At 38.2% G+C, this 24,298-nt stretch overlaps 1 protein-coding gene across 1 annotated transcript; it reads right to left on the bottom strand.

The window, feature by feature from the left end:
• Positions 1 to 22,791: 22,791 nt before the first annotated feature.
• Positions 22,792 to 24,298, bottom strand: LOC145016951 (uncharacterized). Its single transcript, XM_078975097.1, has 3 exons — positions 23,265 to 24,298; positions 22,895 to 23,168; positions 22,792 to 22,821 (listed from the first exon to the last, which is right to left on the bottom strand). Exons 1-3 carry the CDS (start codon positions 24,296 to 24,298, stop codon positions 22,792 to 22,794), a joined length of 1,338 nt encoding a protein of 445 aa, XP_078831223.1.

The raw sequence follows: 24,298 nt of genomic DNA, 5'->3' as shown, positions 1-24,298 counted from the left end.
CACAATTCAATAAATCGAGTGATCATTCGACATAATCTTCATATTTGTGTTTGTTCTTATTTTCCGCATCTTGTTCATCAAATCTCAATTAGGGTTTTAATCTCAACAAGTGGTATCAAAGCGGGTCTTTGAAGATCTATTGATCTTTGAAGTATCGGTTCTTGATTTGATGATTTTTTGCACAAGATTTTGAAGATTATTGGTGTTTTGGCATTTTGGAATGTAAATTGTGTTCAAGCTCCTGTTCATGATAATTTATGGTGTTCTTCTACTGTTCATGTGGTATTTTCCTTTATCCGATTTGTTTCATGCTCGTATTTTTCTGATTTGATCATGACCATTTGATTTGCTAAAATCAATCGTTTGCTTTATGGATCAATTGGCCCATTGATTTTGTTTGTCACTGTTCATCCGCTATTTATTTAGCCCAAATCAGTTGTCTTTAACCATTGATATTGTTCGTTCCACTTCTTATTTATTCTCGATTCATCATCGATAATTTCATCTTGAAATCATAGATTCTTATTTTTTTTGGTTTCAATCAATTGATTTATGCCTGAAAATCGATTATACGTTGAGATTAAATTGTTTGCTTCAATATTTGATTTGGTTCATGATTAATGACGGGATCTGGCTTATATAAAATCCGTATCACATCGTTTTCTTTCCTTTTCGAGCCTTCAAATTCATTCTTTATTCAATTGATTTCAAGGTTAATTTAACAACTGTTAGAAATTGATGTTTATTTCGATATTGGAACTATGAGGGTGATGATTCTTGGTTTGGAGTTCATATTTGTTCTTTGAAGAACTGATGAAGAATATGGTTATTGATCTGGATACGATTGAAAAAGGTGTGGATTTGGAAATTTTTATCTACTGAAATGTCTCATTTGGAATACAATCGGAACGAGAAGGATTGTGATGAAAAACGAAGACTGTCAAAATCGGAAGTGTGATTTTTGTTTTTTTGGATCGTAACTGGATGTGAATGATTTGTTCTGAATATTGATATCAGGTGAATGTTTGTTTCGGGAAAAATGGTGAAGTTAAACACTCGGAACGAAAGAATGTTGAGTTACCTGCGAACGAATGAAATCGGAACTCAATTGGGATGAACAATGGTCAAAATTGACTGTGAGACGGGATGGACTATAAACGAACCATTTACCTGAGAACAGATTCGCATTAGGCTATAGTCGCTTGACTCAGAACGAACCAGGACTTGTAATTCCAATCGGCTCGCATCGGAAATACAACTGTACTCGGATTCGCAATTAATTGATTCACAGTTGGAATTGGGTCGAGATACGTACTCCACTCGCAATTGGAAATTAGATTAGACTTGATTTCGTATGTGAATGTGCTTGGATTTACATCTTGTGCTTGGAACGAATGTGTAAATTGGAGTTATTGGTTGATTAGAATTGGTATCTTGGCTTTCGTTTACAATCATTTGAAGGTTTTATTGAGTCGCCGTTCATTATTTTAATTTCACGTTAAATTGGGGAAAAGATATTCAAGTTATATTTTTAGTCCCTACAACTCCAGTGAATTGTCACTTTTGGTCCCTTTTGTTTTCACAATTTGATATTTTTGGACCAATCCCAGAAATTGTTACAAATAAAGGGGAATATTGATGCAGAATTACCATTCCAGCCCCTGTTTTTAAGCAAGTGACAATTTCAGCCCATTTTTCGAAAAGCTTACAAATTTGAGGGCCGGTGAATAGTTTTGAATTCTTTAACGCACATATCTTTTTCGTGAATAGAAAAATAAAGATTCCATCAAGTCTTGGCGGTTCGGAAAGTCGTTTTTCGTGATAACGTCAAATTTTCACGATTTTTTCGGATTTTATACTTCATTGCGTATATCTTTTTGTTGCGGGGGAGCTTAGTAAATTTTTATCCATTCAAGATCATTATCATGACCATTTGAAGGCTTTATAGTCATGTTTTTGATTATAAATCGGGGGAGAATTTGGTATGGCCATTCGAAATTGGATTTGTGACTTTTCAAAGTTGAAGATTTTTTATAAAGCTTATGGTAGAATTATGAAGGTAGCTTTTACAGCGGAAGTTCTTCATCGAGCTCTGCTAAAGCTTTTACAGAGAAGTATCCTTTGCAGCGGAAGTTCTTTATCGAGCTCTGCTAAGGACTTGTTATATCTCCGACTTCTTGTATTTTCTCGATCAAGTGGCGTTACGAATCATAAAGTTCGGGTTGTTACATGATATTTTTTTTTGATGGCTTATATCATTAGCTTATTTGAAGATCATTGTGACTTAGAGGGGGAGCTCTTCAAAGAAAAGAAGTGATTCGGTTTCTTTGTTCTGAAATGGGTTTTTATGGCGGGTTTGGTTTTCATGAAGATTCTTTGGGATTACATTCGAAAATGAAGTTTAAAGACATTACTTCAGTGCTTGATTTATATATCCTAGAGCCCGTGTTTGAAGACTATTGAAGAATCAAGATTCGTGGATTGCTTCATATATTCCTCGTTGCAAATCTTTTTATTTGCTAGATGCTTGTTTTGGAAGTTAAAGCATTGTCATCCATTCCATACTTTGAGGGGGAGATTGTAGGGTTTCAAAGCACTCCATGGATGATGGCAATGGGCCCCTTTGGTGAATTCTAGGTTAAAAGCCCAAGACTTGTCTTTTCCCTATAAATAGTCATGTATTATTCACAATTAGGGTTAAGAGAGTGAGGCAGAATGTAGCCGCCACGTTGTGAGGTTTCTTGTAGAGTTAGATTCTTATTTCTTAAGTGTAATTTGTTCCTCACAATTCAATAAATCGAGTGATCATTCGACATAATCTTCATATTTGTGTTTGTTCTTATTTTCCGCATCTTGTTCATCAAATCTCAATTAGGGTTTTAATCTCAACAAAAACATAACTCCATTTTCACTTGCATAATAAACCAGGATCCTCAAAACATGACTTTTTCTCTAGTGTGTACAATCGAGCCAGCGTCGTCCCATGATCCTGAGAGAAACCTGAAACACATAACACAGAACATTGTAAGCACAAAGCTTAGTGAGTTCCCCAAAATACCACACATAACACATATTAGCCACTCGAGGTTGTAACTTTGTGGGTCCGTGGACCCTACTCTGTGAACCTTCTGGTTCAAACTCTGTGAACCTTCTGGTTCTAACTATGGGAACCTTCCGGTTCTAACTCTGTAAACATGCACAGCATAAATCACATAGAAATAATGTAGTACAACACATAACATACATAGCATACAAATACTCTGTCACATAACTCTGGTTACCTACTCAAGCTAAAGTATAGTGAGAAGACTCACCTCGGATATCTCAGTAAATCTCTGACTCGGTAACTCTGGTCTAGCCCCTGCCTAATCACATGAAATAAATACTCTAACTAATACAACTCTCAGGCTAGGCTAATCTCTTCCTCTCAATACATCCTCTAGGAAGGGTAAAAGGCTATCCTACCATTCCGATGACTCTAAAGTCCAAACATTGACTAATCCCTAAAAGTCAACGAAGTCAACGGTCAACCTTGACCAAACTCGGTGAGTGCAACTGTGACCCGGCGAGTCCACACGTGCTCTTTACTCTCCTAGTCCTCATTCGACTCACTGAGTCAACCTCAACTCTGCAAATCAGCACTGATCACAATCTGTGAAATGTCTCGACCTAACTCGCTGAGTCCAGCTCCTAACTCGGCGAGTACCATTGTGCACTCTGCCCTCTAGATTCCCTCTGACTCACTGAGTCGCTTCCCCAACTCAGTGAGTCACCAACTGTGTGATTATCGGGAAAACCCTCGTCTTACTCGTCGAGTTCGTCGAGTCGGCTAAGGGACTCGACGAGTTCATGCCATGCTCAAGCTGAACTGATCTCTTGAGGTCAGATCCGTCCTCTAAACCATAGATCCAGCTTTCCAAAGCATTATAATCACGTAATTCTAACATCTTGGTGCACATGCAAAGGATCAAAGGCCTTATTTGAAGATATGGCCTCTAAAATGACATCCTAAGTTCATAACCTCCATTGATACCCATAAAGCTCAAGGGAAAAGGGTCTCTGGATCTCTTTGGGTCCAGATCTACAACACCAACACGAGAAGGGACCAATTACTCCATATAACCATCCTCTAATGGGGCTAAAAAGCCCTAACTCTAAGAATCACCTCATAAAATGAAGGAGGGTTTGAATGAATACCTCAAAATGAAGTCTCTGACCCTTGGAATCACTAGATTAGCACCCTCTTCAGCCTCCTCTTGTCTTGGTCCTCTTCTATTTGCAAAAACACCAACAAAGATCAAGAAATAGCTTCTTTCTTCTCACAAACACTCTAGCTCACTTATGGTTTCTCTCTGGGGTCTGGTAGCCGCAAATGACGGCCATAAGGCCCTTTAAATAGGCCCCAAACCCGAGGAATTAGGGTTTCATTAAAGAGCATGGACTCGCCGAGTCCTTGGGGCGACTCGTTGAGTCCAGCCGTCCACCCGGATAATGATTTGCATCTCTACTCGGCGAGTTTACGCATCAACTCACCGATTCCTTCCACAAAACTAGAAATTAAATTGAATAAATATAATACCTAAAATTCCGGATTTTACAACAGGTAGGTCGACACCCCAAAATGGCTTGACATGGGTAGGTCATCACCCTAGAATGGCTTGACACGAGTAGGTCGGCACCCCAAAATGGTCATCCCGGGTAGGTCGGGCACCCCAAAATTGCCCGATAGTATGTATGCTATGTGATTGTATGGTATGTGGTATGATGGGGGAACTCACTAAGCTTCATGCTTACGGTTTACAGTTTTGGTTTCAGGTATTCGTTTTCAAAGGAAAGGAGTCGGCTCGATCGCAACGCATCACACTATGGTTTTCCGTACATGAGATCTTTTGGATTACACATTGATATTGTTTTATGACAACATGTTTTGATTATTTCTACTTTGGTTTTTACATGATATGATATTACGGATGTTTTATTACACCGTTGGTTTTCTAATAACGTATTTAAAACTGAAAATTTTAGCGTGTATTTTTGGGATGTTACACTAACAGCCAAAGTCACATGAGTAGCGATCATCTCATGGATATCTTCATTCTTCATCACTCAAACCAGGCCTCTCCGGCCATCTACACCTGATCCTAAACCTCTCGTGACCACCATACTAAAAAATGTGCACATTCCTATGTGCACATACAAACCATATGAACATTCCTATGTGCAAATAGAACATTCCTATGTGCACATTCCTATCTACACCTGATCCTAAACCATATGAACATTCCTATGTGCACATACAAACCCTAATGCTTGGATCTAGGTTTTTCTAATTGAACATGCATGAATCCAAGACTTATAATGGTTATTCTATTATAATAACAAAGAGAAATCAGAGTTATAAGTTTACCTTGAATCACTTGTTTGATCTTCTTGTTCTTGGAGCTTTAGAGTCACAATTGTCACTCCTCTAATGGCTTACAAACACCAACTAGCAAGAGGATGATTTGAGAGAGTGGGGAGGGATGTAGAAATCGGCCAGGGTTTATCTAGAAACAAGAGTACCGATTACCATGACCCCAAGGGTCTATTTATACTTGTAAGGCTCCTAGGATTTTACCTTTAAACCCTAATTTGATAACTTAAGCCCTAAGCAATCCTAATCCCTTTCATGACAACCTTGGACGGATTTTAGGTTTATCCTAAGCCCTAAAATCGTCCACCACATTATCCATAATGGATTATTGCCTAAAGTATAACTATCACACATGTGACAGTTTAAGCCTTTCTATTTAATTAATTTCTTTAAGTCACCAAATTAATTCCTAATTAATTTATGACTTATATTAATGAAATAATATTATTATTATTCCTTATAATAATTCAACTCTCATTGTAAATCATCCTATCAAGTTGCTATGGTGAAGGCAACCCAAAAGGACCATGCTCAATCGGGTCAAGTATTTACCAAATATAGTTGCAGCCTTAGACACTATTCCAACAGTCTCGACTTGGATAATTCTAGTAACTATATACACCGATTAGCAATCGTAGCTCTCAAATACACTGTCAAACTCTGATCTAATCAATCTTGTCCTTTATATAAGGGATCGTACAGTGCTCTGTATAGATATCATGTAGACAATCAAATGGAACTACTTGTGTAGCATTTGGTTTCTCGATCTCGGATTTATTTGACATAGAACTTAATCGAACACATCAATTCATTTCTGACCGGGCCCGACACATAAGTCAAATCAAATCATCGAGCGGCCGAGATATCGCTTTTATCTTCTTAGGATAAAAGTAACAGATAAACTTCGACTTATATGCATTTACTTATTCATTAATCAACTATACACAACGATGCGTTTTATAACATCAAGTTACTGATGCGGTTTCGCACCATCAATGTACAACCAATTAATAAATAACAAACCATATATCTAGGTTTTAGGACCATATGATATTATCGTCTCGTGATCACCCCTTTTTCATATTCCATAAGGTGATTCCAACAAGCGCGGGTTTGTTCCAATGCTCAAGACTAGTTCATAAGCACTCATGAACGTTGCAACAACCTTTTGCTATGTCTAATACCATTTAGACAATCTACACACCAATTCATGACAATCTTCATTCATACCTACTTCCAACATATGAATGATTGTGGACAATTTGAATAATTCGATTATTCTTAATAAACTCAATTATTCTGGAAGTCAAAACATGCAAAATGAAACAATAGTTAAACAATTAACATAAGACAGTAACATTACTCATAAAAAATTACTCTTTTATTTAATCATCAAATGTTAATTACATTTATCTGTTATATGTTTCTAACACTATCTAATCTATACTAATATTATCCTTCAGCCCAATGCTCCTAGCATGCTGCAAGTGCTTAACCCTGCTCAGTCCCTTCGTAAGCGGATCTATTGGGTTATCTTCTGATGATATCCTCTTCACCACGAGTTGTCCTTCTTCTACACGATGTCTTATAAAATGATATTTTCTGTCGATATGTCGAGATCTACCATGATCCCTTGGTTCCTTGGTCAAGGCAACCGCTCCTTCATTATCACAGAAAATCTCCATGGGCTCCTTTATGGTAGGTACAACTCCAAGATCACCAATGAAGTTCTTTAACCATATTGCCTCTTTCGACGCTTCGCTCGCTGCGATGTACTCTGATTCAAACATTGAATCAGCTACGGTTTCTTATTTGGAACTCTTCCAAGTCACTGCTCCTCCATTCAGGGTAAAGACCCAGCCCGACTGCGAACGGTAGTTGTCTCTGTCGGTCTGAAAGTTGGCGTCACTATACCCTCGCACCTTCAAGTCATCACTCCCTCCAAGGACTAAAAACCATTCCTTGGTCCTCCGAAGGTACTTAAGGATATTCTTCACCGCAATCTAATGGGCTCTGCCAGGGTTCCCTTGATATCTACTAACCATGCTCAAAGCAAAGGCTACATCAGGGCGAGTACAAGTCATAGCATACATTATTGAGCCAACTGCGGAAGCGTATGGTACTCGACTCATTTATGCTATCTCGGATTCGGTACTTGGACTTTGAGTCTTACTCAACTTGGCATTATATTGTATCGGTAATTCTTCCTTATTCGAGTTTTCCATACTAAAACATTTTAGCACTTTATCTAAGTAAGTCTTCTGACTAAGTCCTATTAGTCTCTTACTTCGTTCTCTCACTATCCTTATTCCTAGAATATAGGAAGCCTCTCCGAGGTCCTTCATAGCGAAACACTTTCCGATCCAGGACTTAATCTCCTATAGTGTCGGGATGTCATTTCTTATGATCAGTATGTCATCTACATACAAAACGAGAAAGCTAACTATACTCCCACTGGCTTTGACATATACACATGATTCATCTTCACTGCATACAAATCCAAACTCTTTTACTTTCTCATCGAAGCAAAGATTCCATCTGCGAGACGCTTTCTTAAGTCCATAAATGGACTTCTCAAGCTTGCACACTCTATTTGGATGCTTCGGATCAACAAAACCCTCTGGCTGAGCCATGTAAACATCCTCAGCCAACTTCCCATTAAGGAAAGCGGTTTTGACATCTATTTGCCAAATCTCATAATCATGAAATGTGGCAATTGCTAGCATCACTCTAATAGATTTTATCTTCGCAACTGGTGAGAAGGTCTCATCATAGTCAACTCCGGGAGTTTGAGTGAAACCCTTCGCAACCAATCGCGCCTTATATGTGTGTATGTTTCCATCCACGTCGGTCTTCTTCTTGAAGATCCATTTGCACCCAACGGTCTTATGTCCGGGCACATAATCAACCAAATTCCAAACTTGGTTGTCATACATGGACTGGATCTCGCTGTCCATTGCCTCTTTCCATTTCACAGACTTCGGGCCTTCCATGGCTTCCTTATAGCTATTAGGTTCATCTAGATTTATTAGTGTACTATCACTAATATACGTGTCCCCTTCGGTAGTAATATGAAAACCATATAACTGGGGTTGAACTCTAACTCTTTCAGAACGTCTAAGAGGTAAGGACTCGTCAATCGGTTCAACCGGAGTTTCCTCCTCGGGTTGAGGGCCAGCGGTAGAAGTTCCTTCATCTATCGATGTAACGCCCGTAGATCCGGGCTAGTTAATTAGAGACGTTAAGCGTCAAAAATGACTTTTTGATGAAAGATTATTTTGAAGGAATAATATTAATTAAGTTATAGTATATGTTACAAAGTTTCTGTGCATATAAAGAATGCCGAAATCTGAGTTATAACGAAGAAGTTATGACCTGTCGAAGTTTCGCGACCTAACCGGCACGACACAGCCGACGTAAATAGTGAATTTACGTTAGAGCAATATTTGTCCTTAGCGATCTAAATGAAAGTCGTAGAATACGTTAAACCAAGAGCGTGCATAAAAAGAACGTCTAAATCTGACTTTGTATGAGGAAGTTATGATTTTTCGAAGTTTCAGCATTAGCAGTATGCAGTCCGAAACTCGAGATTGAGGTCGAGTGATATTTAGCCAAAACTTTCTAAATGAGAATCGAAGGTCTCGTTAATAGGAGTAAAACGATAAAAAGATAGGCGAAAACGGACGTCGGATAAAGAAGTTATGATTTTATAACGGAGTTTTCCTGTCCCGACCTACTAAAAATAAATAATAAAAATAAATTTAAAATTAGCCGACGGAGTCTAAACAAAAGTTGTAGATCGTGGTCTCACCTACGCGGGGATATAAAGAACGTCAAAAACGGAGTTAGTATGAGGAAGATATGAATTTTTGAAGTTTATTAAATATTTTCGATATTTAATTTAATTATAAATTAACCGATATTATCCATGGGGGGAGTCAGCAATCTGATCCACGTTACGCCCAACGTAATGTGAAGTTACACCCAACGTAAATGGGCTTCCAGCCCCCTATAAAAGGGTGTCGAGGGCAACCGACTTCTTTGCTCATTTCTTCCCGTTTTCTCGCGTTTTTGCATCGTTTTTCGTGCAAGAAACATCCCGAAGCCCCGGTATCATTCTCGAGCCCCGAAGCAAGTCCCGAGGCCCTGAAGATCCCGAGAAGTGCGATTCCCGATCCGAAGCTCTACCCGCGAGGACTCCGGTTTTCGTAAAGATCTTCCAGATCTGCCGAAGAATACTACTTCTACAAGTCGTAGTGTTGTCCGATCATCTTCTAATCAAGTGAGTGTGTGGTTACTTTCTTCTAACGCATAATTATTAAGTATTTAATATAAAATACGTGTTATGTGTATATTTTGTTGTTATATGCGTGAATGTATATTCACTTTCTTCTATCTCATAGATCTGATTTATTCTTTATGAAATACGTGTTATGTGAGTATGCCTCATCTGTTATGTGGAATAGGTATTGAATGAGAATGCTATACAGGTTTTAAACTATATATAAAAATATATATTTACATCTACAAATATGTTGGGTAGAACATGGATAGATGAGATAGTTGGTGTGTGATAAAAGGATGAGTTGGATAATGAGATCAAGAGGCTAGTTTTAGATCCGGGAGTATGGATTAGACCAAGAGGTAAATTTTAGATCCGGGAGTATGGATCAGGTAAAGAGATAAAACTTGTTATTAGTCAGGGAGTATGGATTAAGACTAAGTTAATTGTCCCTAGTCCGGGAGTATGGATTAGGTACAGTTATTGATCCGGGAGTATGGATCAGATCAGGATTAAGGTATAGTTAATTGTCCCTAGTCCGGGAGTATGGATTGGGCACAGTTATTGATCCGGGAGTATGGATCATATCAGGTTAAGGTATAGTTAATTGTCCTTATTCCGGGAGTATGGATTGGGTACAATTATTGATCTGGGAGTATGGATCAGATCAGGATGTTAGTTTTAGATCCGTGAGTATGGATCAGGGGAAAAGGTTAGTTTTAGATCCATGAGTATGGATGAGGTGAAAAGGTTAGTTTTAGATCCGTGAGTATGGATCGGGTGAAGATAATAGATTTAGATCCGTGAGTAGGGATCGTGTAACACCCAAAGTTTCAAATGCCAAGAAGGGAAAGAAAAGCCCTAATTTAAGGGTCGACTCGGCGAGTCCAAGGAGGGACTCGGCGAGTCCGAGGGGGATCCAGGTCGAGGTGTAAGCGACCGACTCGGCGAGTCGGTCAAGGTGACTCAGCGAGTCTGGTCTGTGCGTGGAAAACCCTAAATTCGGGACTTGGGGCCTATATAAATGTCTTAATCTTCTTCCTAGGGTTCCTTACTGCCTCTTTAGCCCTGGATATCAAACCCTAGCCGTCATATCTCCTAGTTGAGCCTTGGAAGGTGCATTAAAGCTTGGAAAAGGAAGAAGGAACTTGGAGGAGCAAGAAGGAGCTATATATATGGGATTGTGAGTTCATTCTGAGCACTTGGAGGTAATAAACTAGTTCCTGGACCCTTTTTGCACCTAGATCTATGTGTGGTTGTTGGGGCTCTTTTGCCATAATGTTATTATTTTGGGTTAGAAGCCGGATCTGGAGTTGCTACTTCATATTCAAGTGTTTTAGGGCCTGGAGAAGCATAAAGTATCAGCCATTGAGTCGATTTTGAAGCCCCTTGGCCTTACACCCTAGTTAATGGCGTATTTTGCATAGATCTCCTTCTCTACACGTAAAGTTTGCAACTTTACGTGTGGAATAGGCTTGGGAAGGGTGGATCTATAATTTGGAGTCCATGCATGACTCAAAAATCCTCTGCATGTAAGGAGATATGAAGGGACTCGACGAGTCCTTTGAGTGGACTCGGCGAGTAGCATGAAGTTGTGGAGAAACTCGACGAGTGGGATGAACAACTCGTCGAGTCATATGAAGATTGCCTTGGACTCGGCGAGTCTGTTCTTGGACTCGGCGAGTCAAGTCACGAAACCCCAAATCCTTCAAGTTGTGACTCGAATCAGTGAGTCGGGTGGAGACTCAGTGAGTTGGACAGGTCTGGACTCAGAAATCGGTAGACTCGGCGAGTCATGGACTGACTCGGCAAGTCGAGTCGCGAATGGAAGGAATCTAACTATTTCGAACTCGGCGAGTCAGTAGGGTGACTCGGCGAGTAGGGTTGACCTGGAAGGTTGACTTTGACCAGGACCTTGACTTTGGACCAGGGTGGACTTGGTTATCTTTCGGGGGTCGGTTAGACTCAGTGTTGCATTGATATTGGTAGTTCAGGGAGCAAAGGGAGCAGGAGTTCCGTGAGTTGTCGGGAAGCAGCTAGTGAGATCATCAGCAAGTTCAGCCAGTTCAGGTGAGTTTCCCTTTGTGTGAATGGGTCTAAGGCCACAATGCCGGCCCATGTAGTTATGAGTAGAAGACCCGGGGGTTAGCCCTAGGCACAGTATGCTAGTATTGTTTGCAGTACGAGGTCCAGTAATAGCGGGCGGGTGCCCAAGGAATTGTTTATATATGATAGTTTATACTTGTTGTCTGTGTGATACATGTATGTACCTGGTAGGGAGGTGAGTGTGGGCACGGTCCCGTATCTCACCAATAGCAGAGTGTGGATGGGGTTCCATATCTCACTAGTAGCAGATTAGGGGTGAGGCCCGAATTAGAACAGGAGTGAGAGTGGGCTAGGCCCGTACCTCACTACCATTAGGAGCATGGATGGGGTTCCATGACTCCTCAGTAGCAGGACATGGGCGAGGCCCAGGAAATGCGAGGCCTTAGGACAGAACCAGTTGCATGTGTTAGTTATGTGTTATGAAATGTTTATGTGTTATTATTTGTTGACGGGCGAGGCCCTGTGACAGGCGAGGCCTAAGTAAAACAGATCTGTATCCGAGCGGGGCTCGAAGCCAGGCGGGGCCTGGAGCGGCGGGGCCGTTGTAGTGGGCGAGGCCTGAGGTAGGGGGCGAGGCCCAAGATAGGGGGTGTGGCCCAGTATGTGTAGTATGTGGTTATGCATGGTATGTGGTAGGGTGGGGAACTCACTAAGCTTCGTGCTTACGGTTTTCAGTTTTGGTTTCAGGTACTTCCGGTAGCGGAGGAAAGAGCTCGGGGTGATCGCATGGCACACACCATAGATTAGACAGCCTGGGAATGTTTACTCTGATAACGAACATATGTTTTGAAAACTTATACTCATATTATGTTTTGGAATGATGATGTTACTTTAAGTAATGATTTATTAAAGAAATTTTTGGTCTTAAATTTTGGGTCGTTACAGATCGGGTAAAGAGGAAAATTTTAGATACGAGAATTTAGATCGTGTCGTTGTGAGGATCGATGGGGGTGGGATAAGAGTTGCCTTTATATGGTGAAATTGTACAAGTTTGAATGTTCTATATTTATAAATATATGATATAACATTGTGGGATGAAAACCCTATATGCTCACCAGGCTCCCAAGCCTGACCCACTCAGTTTTCTTTGTATCACAGGTATTAATACGAAGACATATTTCACAGAGAGATTTAAAGGAGATATAAATCAATTATGTAATTAAATGTAAGTTATGTTTATGCTTATATGTCTGTATCGGAACATGACATCCCGAGGTTTTATTATTAAATGAAAATAAATTCTCTTTGAGAAATGTTTTGATAAGTTATTATCTTATCTTGTTTTGGGAACAAATTCCGCAACCATTTTCTTTAAAAGATTACTCTGATTTTATAAAACAAAGCATAAACAAATCGGTCTTTTCTGGCCGTAAAAATGGGGATGTCATAATCGACTCTTGAATCTCTTCAAGCTCGATTTGCCTCCCAATGTCTCCTTGGCTTATGAGTTCTTGCTCTCGGAAAACTCCTCTCCTCACAACAAAGACAGCATTGTCCTTCGGTCTATAGAAAAGATATCCAAAGGATTTATGCGGGTAGCCGATGAAAATACATCGCTCACTACGAGGTTCGAATTTGTCGTGAGTATCTCGTCATATGAAAGACTCACAACCCCAAACCTTAATATGTGATAACGAGGGAGCTTTCCCTGTCCACATCTCGTGAGGTGTTTTGGTAACCTTCTTAGTAGGGACTCGGTTAAGGATATTGGCGGCAGTCTCTAAGGCATACCCCCAGAATGAGATAGATGGTGGTTGTCGAGGCCAACACAAATAATAACCCTAAAGATTACACACTAAAATAGTGTATAGTGGTAAAGGGATCGAATCCACGGAGATTGGTTCAATTTATAACTCTATGAAAAAAATCTCTTTGTAAAAATACTTGTAAAATGACAATAAATATAAAATGGGGGGGGGGGGGGGTGGTGTTTTGAAACACTTGAAACAAACTAGAATTAACTATGATTTAAATAGACAAATGCAACAAAAATAAGAGTTTGATGTAAAATCAATAAGGGAGAGAAGGTTGACTTAAAGTTTCCTCACTTTGACTTTTGATGAACATATCATTAGAATCCAATGGTGCAATACTTTGATTTAAATCCTTAATTTGGCTATAGTAATCCAAGGAGCTTGAGATTACCTAGACTTTTCTTAATTGTTGAAATGGCTAGAGAAGCTCATAACAATTTCCTTAGTCAAAGTCACTAATTCCAAATAGCATGTAATTAGTGAAAGTCAACTAGCATTAAGAACCAAAAAGTCACCAAATCCAAGAGGGGTCAAATGCTTTCACCACCATGTTGGAGGAAATGTTTTTATGATTGTGTGAAGAAAAAACAACACAAAAATCATTTGTTGCTTGCTAATTTGAGGATCCTTTACTTAATCAAGAAATTAGCCAACTAATCACCACAAACACATTTAAACTCATGAGCTAAAACATACAAGTAATGATAAGATGTTAAAACACAAAACATTCCCATAAAGATTCAAGAACATGTTCATGGATTCTTCAACATTCAAAAAAAGTTCAAAGGATTAACCAAAAGTCAACCAAGATTAGCTTAGCCAAGCATGGCTAAACCCAAAGAAACAAAGTTAGAGAAAATTGTACCAAACATTAAGCAAGAATCAAGAGGTAAAAATATGATGTTCTTCAAGGGTTCTTGGCCTTCAAAAGTCTTCAAAACTCCAGAGAGAATCTCCAAAAATCGGATGTCTAAGAGACTTCAAAAGATGGGCACCAACCTTCCTCAAATAGCCTTCCAAATGGATTTCCGAAATTACCCCTGCAGAGCCTTGCGCGACCCTCATGCTGTTGCGCGGGTGGGTTGCGCGGGTGGTGCCTGACATGGGCTTCTTTGAGATTTTGGGCCTCCGAAGCATATCCCACTAGCCCAGATCGAATCCAATCACCTCCTAGCCCATTTTCTTCAAGTTTTTCTTCATTTTAAGCCCAATTTGACCTCTCCAAATCCTCCAAAGCTCGTGAACTCGCCCGATTAATAATCTACATACGCTTGAATATTCCCCCGCATCTTGCAAATTTAAAGTTTATTTCTCTCCAAGCCTTCAAATAATCATCAAGATCACTCCATGCATCATCTCCACTACCCATCAAGCCCAACATCATTTTTGTCTACCAAATCTCATCGCCTCCCATACGTCCCGAACACTCCCTCTCCGCTAGACCCGAAAACCTGCAATTATGCTCACAAGATTCGAAAGCACCCGAAATAGTCATAAAATAACAAAAAGGAAAATATGCATGGAAATTATCTAAATTATGAATGAAATATGCTAAAATAAACTATAAAAAGAAGTAAACAAAACTAACTATCAAATCACCCCAAGCTTAAACCTTACTTGTCCTCAAGTAAGACAAGACTAAAATGAACTCGGGATGAACTATCCTAAGAAAATAAAAAGAATTGATAGAACCGTAGAACCTGATCCCCGTTAGTCAACATGGTCAGAATTGATCTTGCTATTACCTCACGAATTTTTCATCCGATGACAATGGAACCATAAACCACACCAAGGACAACTCCTTTAGGTGAGTAAGGAGGGATGAGCAGTCGCAGCCTCAATGGAACATGCATACAATGAAGAATATCTGTAGTAGGGAGAAAGCAGCTGGATGGGCTCGGGTGGAGCTCTTCTTTAAGTGTACACTCTGATCTCACATTTGTCGGTTTCTCTCATGTGTAACTAGGTTTAACAAGGTTCTAAATGTATTGAGAATTCCTAGGTTCGATTACGCCTTTCTGCCACACCATTCAATTGTGGTGTCCTAGGTGGCGTCAATTGTGAAACTATTCCACACTCTTTTAGATAGTCATGAATTCAAGACTTAGGTACTCTCCTCCTCGATCGGATCGAAGCATCTTGATTTTCCTGCCCAATTGATTCTCCACTTCATTCTTGAACTCTTTGAACTTTTCAAATGTTTCTGACTTTTGCTTGATTAAGTAGATATACCCATATCTATTATAGTCATCGGTAAAAGTCACATAGAAGCGATTTCCATCCTTTGTGGTTTATTTAGGTCCAATAGACCCTCACCCCTTTCACATGTGCTAGTGAAGGGTGACTTAGTCATTTTTCCAAGTAAACAAGATTCGCACATGTCATCTTTCCTAAGGTCGAATGACTCCAACACTCCATCCTTTTGGAGTTGGGCTATGCGATTCTTGTTGACATGTCCAAGACGATAATGCCACAAGGATGCTCTATCCATACTATTGGAAGAATCCATGCATAAAACATCATTTCCTAGGTTATCTACAATCATAACAGTTTCATAAATTCCATTACATGGTATTGCTTCAAAATATAAGACACCATTTAGATAAGCACAAATAGAACCATTCTCATTATTAAAAGAAAATCTAAATCCTTGTCTAAACAAACCATGAAATGAAATGATGTTTCTTGCCATTTCTGGCAAATAGCAGCAATTGTTCAAATCTAAACATAAATCACTCCTAAGCACTAGAGAATACACTCCAATCTTGGTTACAGGCGACGATCTTCTATTCCCCATGATTAGATTTATTCTTCCATGCTCCACATCCCTATTTCTTCTTAGTCCCTACAATTCAGAACAAATGTGGTAACCACACCCGGTATCGAGGACCCAAGAAATAGCATGAGATGAATCATTAGATTTAATTGTATATATACCTGCGAAAGATAGCTTGATCTTTCCTTCTTTGATAGCTTGCAGGTACTCTGGGAAGCTTCTCTTCCAATGCCCTATTTTGTGGAAATGGTGGCACTCTTCCTCCTTCGGGTTAGAAGTAGGCTTAGCGGGATCAACTTTTATCCCACTAGAGGAGGAACCATCTCGGGACTTTCCCTTGCGGCGGCTCTTAGACGGAGCCTTCCTCTTCTTGCCTCTTCCTTGCCCAATGGCCAAAACAGGAGCAACGGGTGGATTAGGAGTAGGTGCAACGGACTTGTCCTTGAGATTGCTCTCAGCAACCCTAAGGAGACCTTGGAGCTTACTTAGGGTGACCTCTTCTTTGTTCATGTGGTAGGTCATCCTAAATTGGTTGTAACACGGAGGCAATGAGTGAAGCACCATGTCGATTGCTAAGTCTTCCCCAAAGTCAACATTTAACTTGTGAAGACGATCGACATACCTTTGCATCTTTTGCAGGTGCACGGTTAGAGATTCACCATGACCCATCTTAGCGGAGATCATGTTAGTGAAGATCTCATAACGTTCTTGCCTCGCATTTTGGTGGTATCTCTCCAACAAGTCTTGGTGCATTTCGTACGGATACATGTCCTCGTAGGACTTTTGGAATTCGGAGTTCATAGTGGCTATCATGATGCAATGAACCTTCGTTGCATCACACTCATGAGTTTCAAAAGTGGTGATTTCAGCCGGAGTAGCGATTTCAGGATTGATCTTCTCGAGCTTCTCATCGAGGATATACTCCTTGTCCTTGTAGCGAGCAATCGTGCGAATGTATCTTATCCATTCGCTAAAGTTCGTTCCATCGAAAGTCACCTTTTGGCAAAGGCTCATCAATGTGAATGAGCTAGCAGCAGCGTTGTTCGCGTTCGACATCTACAAATAGAAAGGACAAAGATAGATTAGAATTTGGATCCCTAATTATCACCCAATAAGAAAATTAGGGCTAGGATCCAACAACAATATTTACATATTAGAAAAGGGATGCCGTAATCTAACATGCAAACAATTTGAAGGTAAGTGAATGACGACTCACTAATTCTCCACCATGAAAACATAACTTTAAGTTCTAAATGTATTGAGAATTCCTAGGTTTGGATGAGATTCATTGAAACTTTTCAATGGCATGTTTAAATCTCGATATGCCCCTCTCGTTTGTGACTGGGATACCGAGGATCACAAAGTGGGTGTGAATTACCATGCAAATTCACATGGTGCCTTCATTGTAACGATCACCTATTCGATGTGTCGGTAAACCACACACGCTCCATCGAACTATGATAAACAATGAATCACCCTTTTCCACCTTTACCTAGAACCAATTAGTGTGCTGGTAAACCACACACGCTCCACTAACTTCTTAACAAGGATGCAAAGTGTAATTTCATGGGATTGCATCAATTCACTTTTCCTAAAGTAACTAGGATTGAGAATTTTGAAAAACATGTAGTTACTTTGTATTTCATATTATACTTTTAATGAGGAGATGAGGTTGCCCTATCCTACCTGTTCGGCTAACGACCCTCCACCGATCAAGCAAGCGGTGGGTGTGAGTGTACACCCATTAAGCGAGGCAGCAACCTAATACCCACCTTATACACCGACTTCGTGAATGAGGCCTACTAATGGTAAGACTAGCATTTTAGTTATATATATATATATATATATATATATATATATATATATATATTAATGTTGTAATATTATATTAGTATAGGGTTGAATTTTAAACTTGTAAAATTCTAGGGTTTGAAATTTAAATTGTCCAAATTAAACCTTTAATCACAAAACATAAATTTCAAAACTTGAGGGCAGGTTTTAAACTTTTCAAAACATAGAGGATCAAATAACAAATAATCTAGATTAACATTTAATAACATAATTATCCGTATTTGATTTATTTAATTATTTCTTGCAAAACAATTTACCAATTTAATTAAAATAATTAATCAATTATCAGATAAGGAAACTAATATTTAATTAATTGATAAATATCTTCAATTAGGTCAAGGATATACTCAAATATATCATAAAATCGGATTTATATTGATCTAATATGAAAAAGGCAAGTATCTTAAAGATAAACAGCAAGAAATCCCGAAGTTATCACTTCTTGACGCTTGGACTCGCCGAGTACCCCAATGGACTCGCCGAGTCCACTATGGGACTCGCCGAGTTCATTAGGCAGAAACACAAAATTCGAATTTTGCAAGCATCAAACAAGCAACCATCAATTCAATAGAAACCAATCTAGGCTCTGATACCACTGATGGGTTTTGGCCATATGAACATTCCTATGTGCACATACAAACCCTAATGCTTGGATCTAGGTTTCTCTAATTGAACATGCATGAATCCAAGACTTATAATGGTTATTCTATCATAATAACAAAGAGAAATCAGAGTTATAAGTTTACCTTGAATCACTTGTTTGATCTTCTTGTTCTTGGAGCTTTAGAGTCACAATTGTCACTCCTCTAATGGCTTACAAACACCAACTAGCAAGAGGATGATTTGAGAGAGTGGGGAGGGATGTAGAAATCGGCCATGGTTTATCTAGAAACAAGAGTACCGATTTCCATGACCCCAAGGGTCTATTTATACTTGTAAGGCTCCTAGGGTTTTACCTTTAAACCCTAATTGGATAACTTAAGCCCTAAGCAATCCTAATCCCTTTCATGATAACCTTGGACAAATTTTAGGTTTATACTAAGCCCTAAAAAACCTAAAATCTTCCACCACATTATCCATAATGGATTATTGCCTAAAGTATAACTATCACACATTTGACAGTTTAAGCCTTTCTATTTAATTAATTTCTTTAAGTCACCAAATTAATTCCTAATTAATTTATGACTTATATTAATCAAATAATATTATTATTATTCCTTATAATAATTCAACTCTCATTGTAAATCATCCTATCAAGTTGCTATGGTGAAGGCAACCCAAAAGGACCATGCTCAATCGGGTCAATTATTTACCAAATATAGTTGCAACCTTAGACACTATTCCAACAAACACGTCATAAGACCACATTATATCCAAAAACATCATTACACAATTGCTCATTCACCGGAATCTATGAATTCCTTGACATACATACGAGTCCTGTGCTTCCAGTAGTGCATTCCCATACTACTTTCCACACCTACCCGTATTGGTCTCGAAGGATCACCACAAAATTCGTGGACCATTAGGCCCAAAACAACTAGGGTAGACATACACCTACATTCACTATCTTAAGAGTAACTACCAATTCCATACTTTTGTTAGCACTTTAACAATCATATACCTAACTCATGAAACCTTCACTAACACTTCAGTCGCCTTGCGTATGCTAATCATAAATAACAACAAATTTGATAGATAATCAAATATTTAATCCTACCTTAAGCCCACAACCAATCAAGGAACATAAAATAAGGCTAAATAAAACATTCCCATGCTATAAAATCCTAGTTATGTATAATCATGATACATACACTTATCAGCTACAACAATAATGTCGGTTTCATATAACATAAACAAGAAATCCCCTAGGCTATCAGGCATCATAAATCAGGCAGTTCTATCATGAAATTCTTGAAGATCCTTAGCTTATGAACTAGCATGAAGTTCTAACAATTGAACATATCATCACCAATATATATATAACAAGTGTGGGTATCTTGGGAAATAACTTTCTCCTGAGCTTCGGATGATTGTACACAACACACCCTCCATTTTTAAATTTTCTTTTAGGAAAGTGTTTTAAAAACTCTTTTGCAGATCCATAGTTTGAGTCGGGAATCACACTAATGTTCATCCAAATTCCTCAAACCAGGGCTCTGATACCAACTTTTAATAACCCAAAAACCATAGTAAAAATTTTCATTTAAAAAAAATATCTTCATAGAAATCATAAGTCACCAAAACATTGTTTTACAACCATATCAAAATCAGATTAATAAGATCAAAGTATCTATCAAAACATGAACTACTGGATGATGTGTATAATCATGCTTTCACCTTCCCTCGATCATCTGAAGTACCTGAAACATTTAAATCCATAACTGTAAGCCAAAGCTTAGCGTGTTCCCCAAAATACCCGACACTACAATATACATACAATGCACACATGATCCTATAGTCTATCTAGACCGCCTCGCAAGGCCTATGATACACCTAGACCTCCCGAGTATCTTGGCCTACAACACAAAGTAAGACCACCTCAACCTAACCACAATATGCCGACATATGCAAATAGATAAATAATAACTAGCAAAGCACAAGTAATCATAACATATCTACTAATCTAACAAATTACTACATCCTACACACAATGATACACACTACAGTACAAAGTATCATGAGAAACTAACCTTGCAGTCTAACAGATAAAAAACACAGCTCACACAAATCCAAGAACTGCTACTACGACTCACTTATACAAAAAACATGGACCAATCCTCAATCTACAACCCAAAACCCTCAAGTTGGCCAAAACAACTTGGTCAAAAAGTCAACGATCCACAATCAAAGTCCACAGTCAAAAGTCTATCAGTCGATCACCACGTCATGGCCAATCATTTTAGTGAGTATGTTAAGGGGTTTGGGGGAAGTAACAACCAAAAGAAATGACATTAGGAAGCCGTGTAATAAATCTCTCTATTCTAATAAAAACATATATTCTTTTGTTATGTGTCACTCTATTAGGCTTCTTAATTAATATCACGACACTTGTCAACCTATTGATTCTCTATTTTAAATTTTAAAATTTAAATTTTCCACTCTAATTACATTAAATTTATAAAATTAGTATAAAAATTAATACAGATTATAAGGTCACATATTTATTTAAATCAACGATTATAATTTTATATAACTAAAAATTAGAGCTGACAATGGGTCGATCTGGGTTGTGTTCGGGTTCATCCCATTTTTTAATTGGGTTGAAGATTTCAACCCAACCCAACCTTTTTATTTAAATGAGTATATATTTCCAACTCAACCCAACCTTTTAGATATATGGGTTGTCATTGGGTTGACATGTTTATGTAATTCTTAACCTAATCTATTAAATAAATGGGTTAAACATGGATTAACCTATTTCGAATAAAAAGGTAAATAAATTAACTAAAGATTACACAACTTAAATTAGTTCAAAACTTAAATAAACTTTCACAGTATAATAAAAGTACAATCCCAACTCACAAATACAAAAAAATGTTCAAATAACATTAAAGATAAGTAATTTCGAAATGATTTTGAAGAGTGACTAGTGTTGTCGGTGCAAAGAAAAAGATAGGAATTAGGATTGCATTTTGTAAAACATAACTAATAATACAACATTGTGATTTATAAATTAATACATAGATTAATACATTTTAATATTTAAATAATTATTAAATTAAATTTATATTAAAGTTAAATTGGTTGGTGGGTTGAAAATGGGTTGACAATATTTACCCAACCCAACCTATTTAATTAAATGAGTTAGACAGGTTGACCCATTTATCATAAATGGGTTGAAAATCTCAACCCAAGCTGCTAATTTTGGGTTGGGTTGATGAGTTGGGTTGATTTTTGTCAGCTCTAATCTTAATTAATAATTTAATTAAAATAATTTATCTAAAATAATTGATTAATAATTTTAAGTTTTTACTAAGAAAGTTTAATTAATTTTGTAACTGTGGTTCCTATGAGGTATAAATTAGTTGAAGAATACAGACCTTGATGATGAAGTAGAGTCCGATGACGGCATGATTTTGTCAAATATACCAATAGATTATGAAAGGGAAGATTTGATCTTTTTACACAACTTTGTGAAGACCAATGTGAGTTTTTGGATGAAAGATATGAACATATTGACGATGATGATGAGAACATAGCCTATCTTGAAGATGAATATGATGATAACGAAATTGGTGGTGAAGTAAATGTCCACAAAAAAAAAAATTGCATGTGGGATCAAGGTCATCTACATTTCCCTCGTCATCAAAGGGTTTGGTTCTTCCCTAAAAACTTTGTTTTTTCATAGTGACATAACTTACCCAATATCTCCCTTGTTCATTCCAACCTTAAAAAAAGCCCTTGACCAACAATTGGGGTCCCTTTTAATGAGATAATCATATGCCCCTACATCAAAGCTCTTGATTTCTTCCATTGCAAGTTCAAATTTTGGAATTGTAGTTGCCTTTACAGCCCTCCAAAAAGGTTTAATGTAGCACTCACCCTTAAACTTTTTATGGAAGTTAGCAAGGATGTGCCTAGCACACAACCTATGCTCAACTTATGGTTATCTTTCTTTCACAGCCTCCATTATACCCTGCATTGATTTGGAGTGTTAGTTTATGTAAAAGGTAATTTTTGTAAAAGAAAAGTAGTGTATATATATGTACCTTGTGTGCATCTGACATCAATGTGATTCCATTACCATTTCCCCCTTCATCTATGTCTCCCATTAGATTGTCCAAGAACCACTTCCAAGTATTCTTGTTCTCAACATTTACTACTGCCCAGGCTATTGGGTAAATGTTATTGTTTCCATCCCTGCCTACTGCTGAGAGGAGCTCCCATTTACAGATACCTTTCAGAAAACATCTATCTATCCCAATTACCTTCCTACACCCATCTAACCATCCATCAACCACTCCTTTAAAACTCACATAAAACCTTTCAAACACCACAGTAGAATTATTTTAGGGTTGTACATACACTTCTACATGAGATCCTAGGTTGGCCCTTTAAATTTCAACTCCGTAATCCCACAGCTTGGAATAATGATCCTTCAAATCACCCTCAATTTCACACAATGCAAATCTTTTTGCATTCCTACATTGTCCAACACTAACATTTATGTTGAATAACTTGGATACCATAGCTTTCATCTTCCTCAGACTAATTTTAGGGGACTCCAGAATATCAGTGACAAATTGTTTCCCTATCCACTTATAGGTCACAATTGACCCAAGTTTGAATGTCCTTGAACAACTATGGTCTTCTCTAAGGGAATTTATTTGAAATGTTTGTTCATCTTTCATCCAGGAAGCCCACAGTCTAAAAGGGCATTGTGGTATTTTTCCTTTACAACACTTTACAAGCAACCTATCCTTGTCATTCTTCTCATAATACAAGTCATATCCATGTGCAACTGCATAGTTACTAAGAGATGACTTAAGTTCAGCAGGAGAAGAGAATCTCATACCTAGTTCAGGCTTCATCTTCCTCCATTCCTGAGTAGCATCATGCCTAGGGTACACAGCTGGAAGTTCATTGCCTTTTTCATATTCATCTTCAACAAGTACTGGACATAACTTGTTCAAAAACTTATCATTATAGGCTCTTTTGAAGATTCTTTTGCTTGATGTAACACATTCATCCTCTTCATGTTCACAGTTCTCATCATCTGCCAAAACAGAGTCGACATCTTCTTCTGAATACACAAGTTCTTCATTGTCTGGTTCTTCTTTCTGAATCCACTCAAATAGAGGTTCATTATCATGGTCAATATACACATCCACATGTCTGTTAGCATTTGCAACCTCAAGAAACTCAGAGTAGTCACATTCATTTTGTAGTGTTTGGAGCCCCTCACTTAATCTCACTCCAGGTATACAGTAATACACATGCTTGCACTGAAAATCGATAAGCTTCTCAACATATTTGATGAAATCAGAGAAACCAAACTCGTTTGCATCTTCATTCAGACGTAGTACTTGTGGAGCAAAATACACCAACAGATTAGGCACAAAAGTACCATTATAGTGTACATCGACTTTTGGAAAAACTTGATTTTCCTCCAT

This window comes from Lactuca saligna, chromosome 9, assembly GCF_052625555.1.
Source record: "Lactuca saligna cultivar CGN05327 chromosome 9, ASM5262555v1, whole genome shotgun sequence".
In the NCBI taxonomy this organism is placed as follows: Eukaryota; Viridiplantae; Streptophyta; class Magnoliopsida; order Asterales; family Asteraceae; genus Lactuca; species Lactuca saligna.
The sequence above is the reverse complement of the archived record's forward strand: the minus strand, read 5'-3'. Positions and strand labels throughout refer to the sequence as shown.

What these genes read in the sequence shown, in the direction of transcription:
- LOC145016951 (XM_078975097.1), bottom strand. Translation starts at nt 24,298, where the DNA reads ATGGAGGAAAATCAAGTTTTTCCAAAAGTCGATGTACACTATAATGGT. An exon ending in AAGGATCATTATTCCAAGCT is followed by an intron (nt 23,169 to 23,264) that starts GTGGGATTACGG and finishes GGTGTTTGAAAG; the next exon opens with GTTTTATGTGAGTTTTAAAG. An exon ending in TGATGTCAGATGCACACAAG is followed by an intron (nt 22,822 to 22,894) that starts GTACATATATAT and finishes AAATCAATGCAG; the next exon opens with GGTATAATGGAGGCTGTGAA.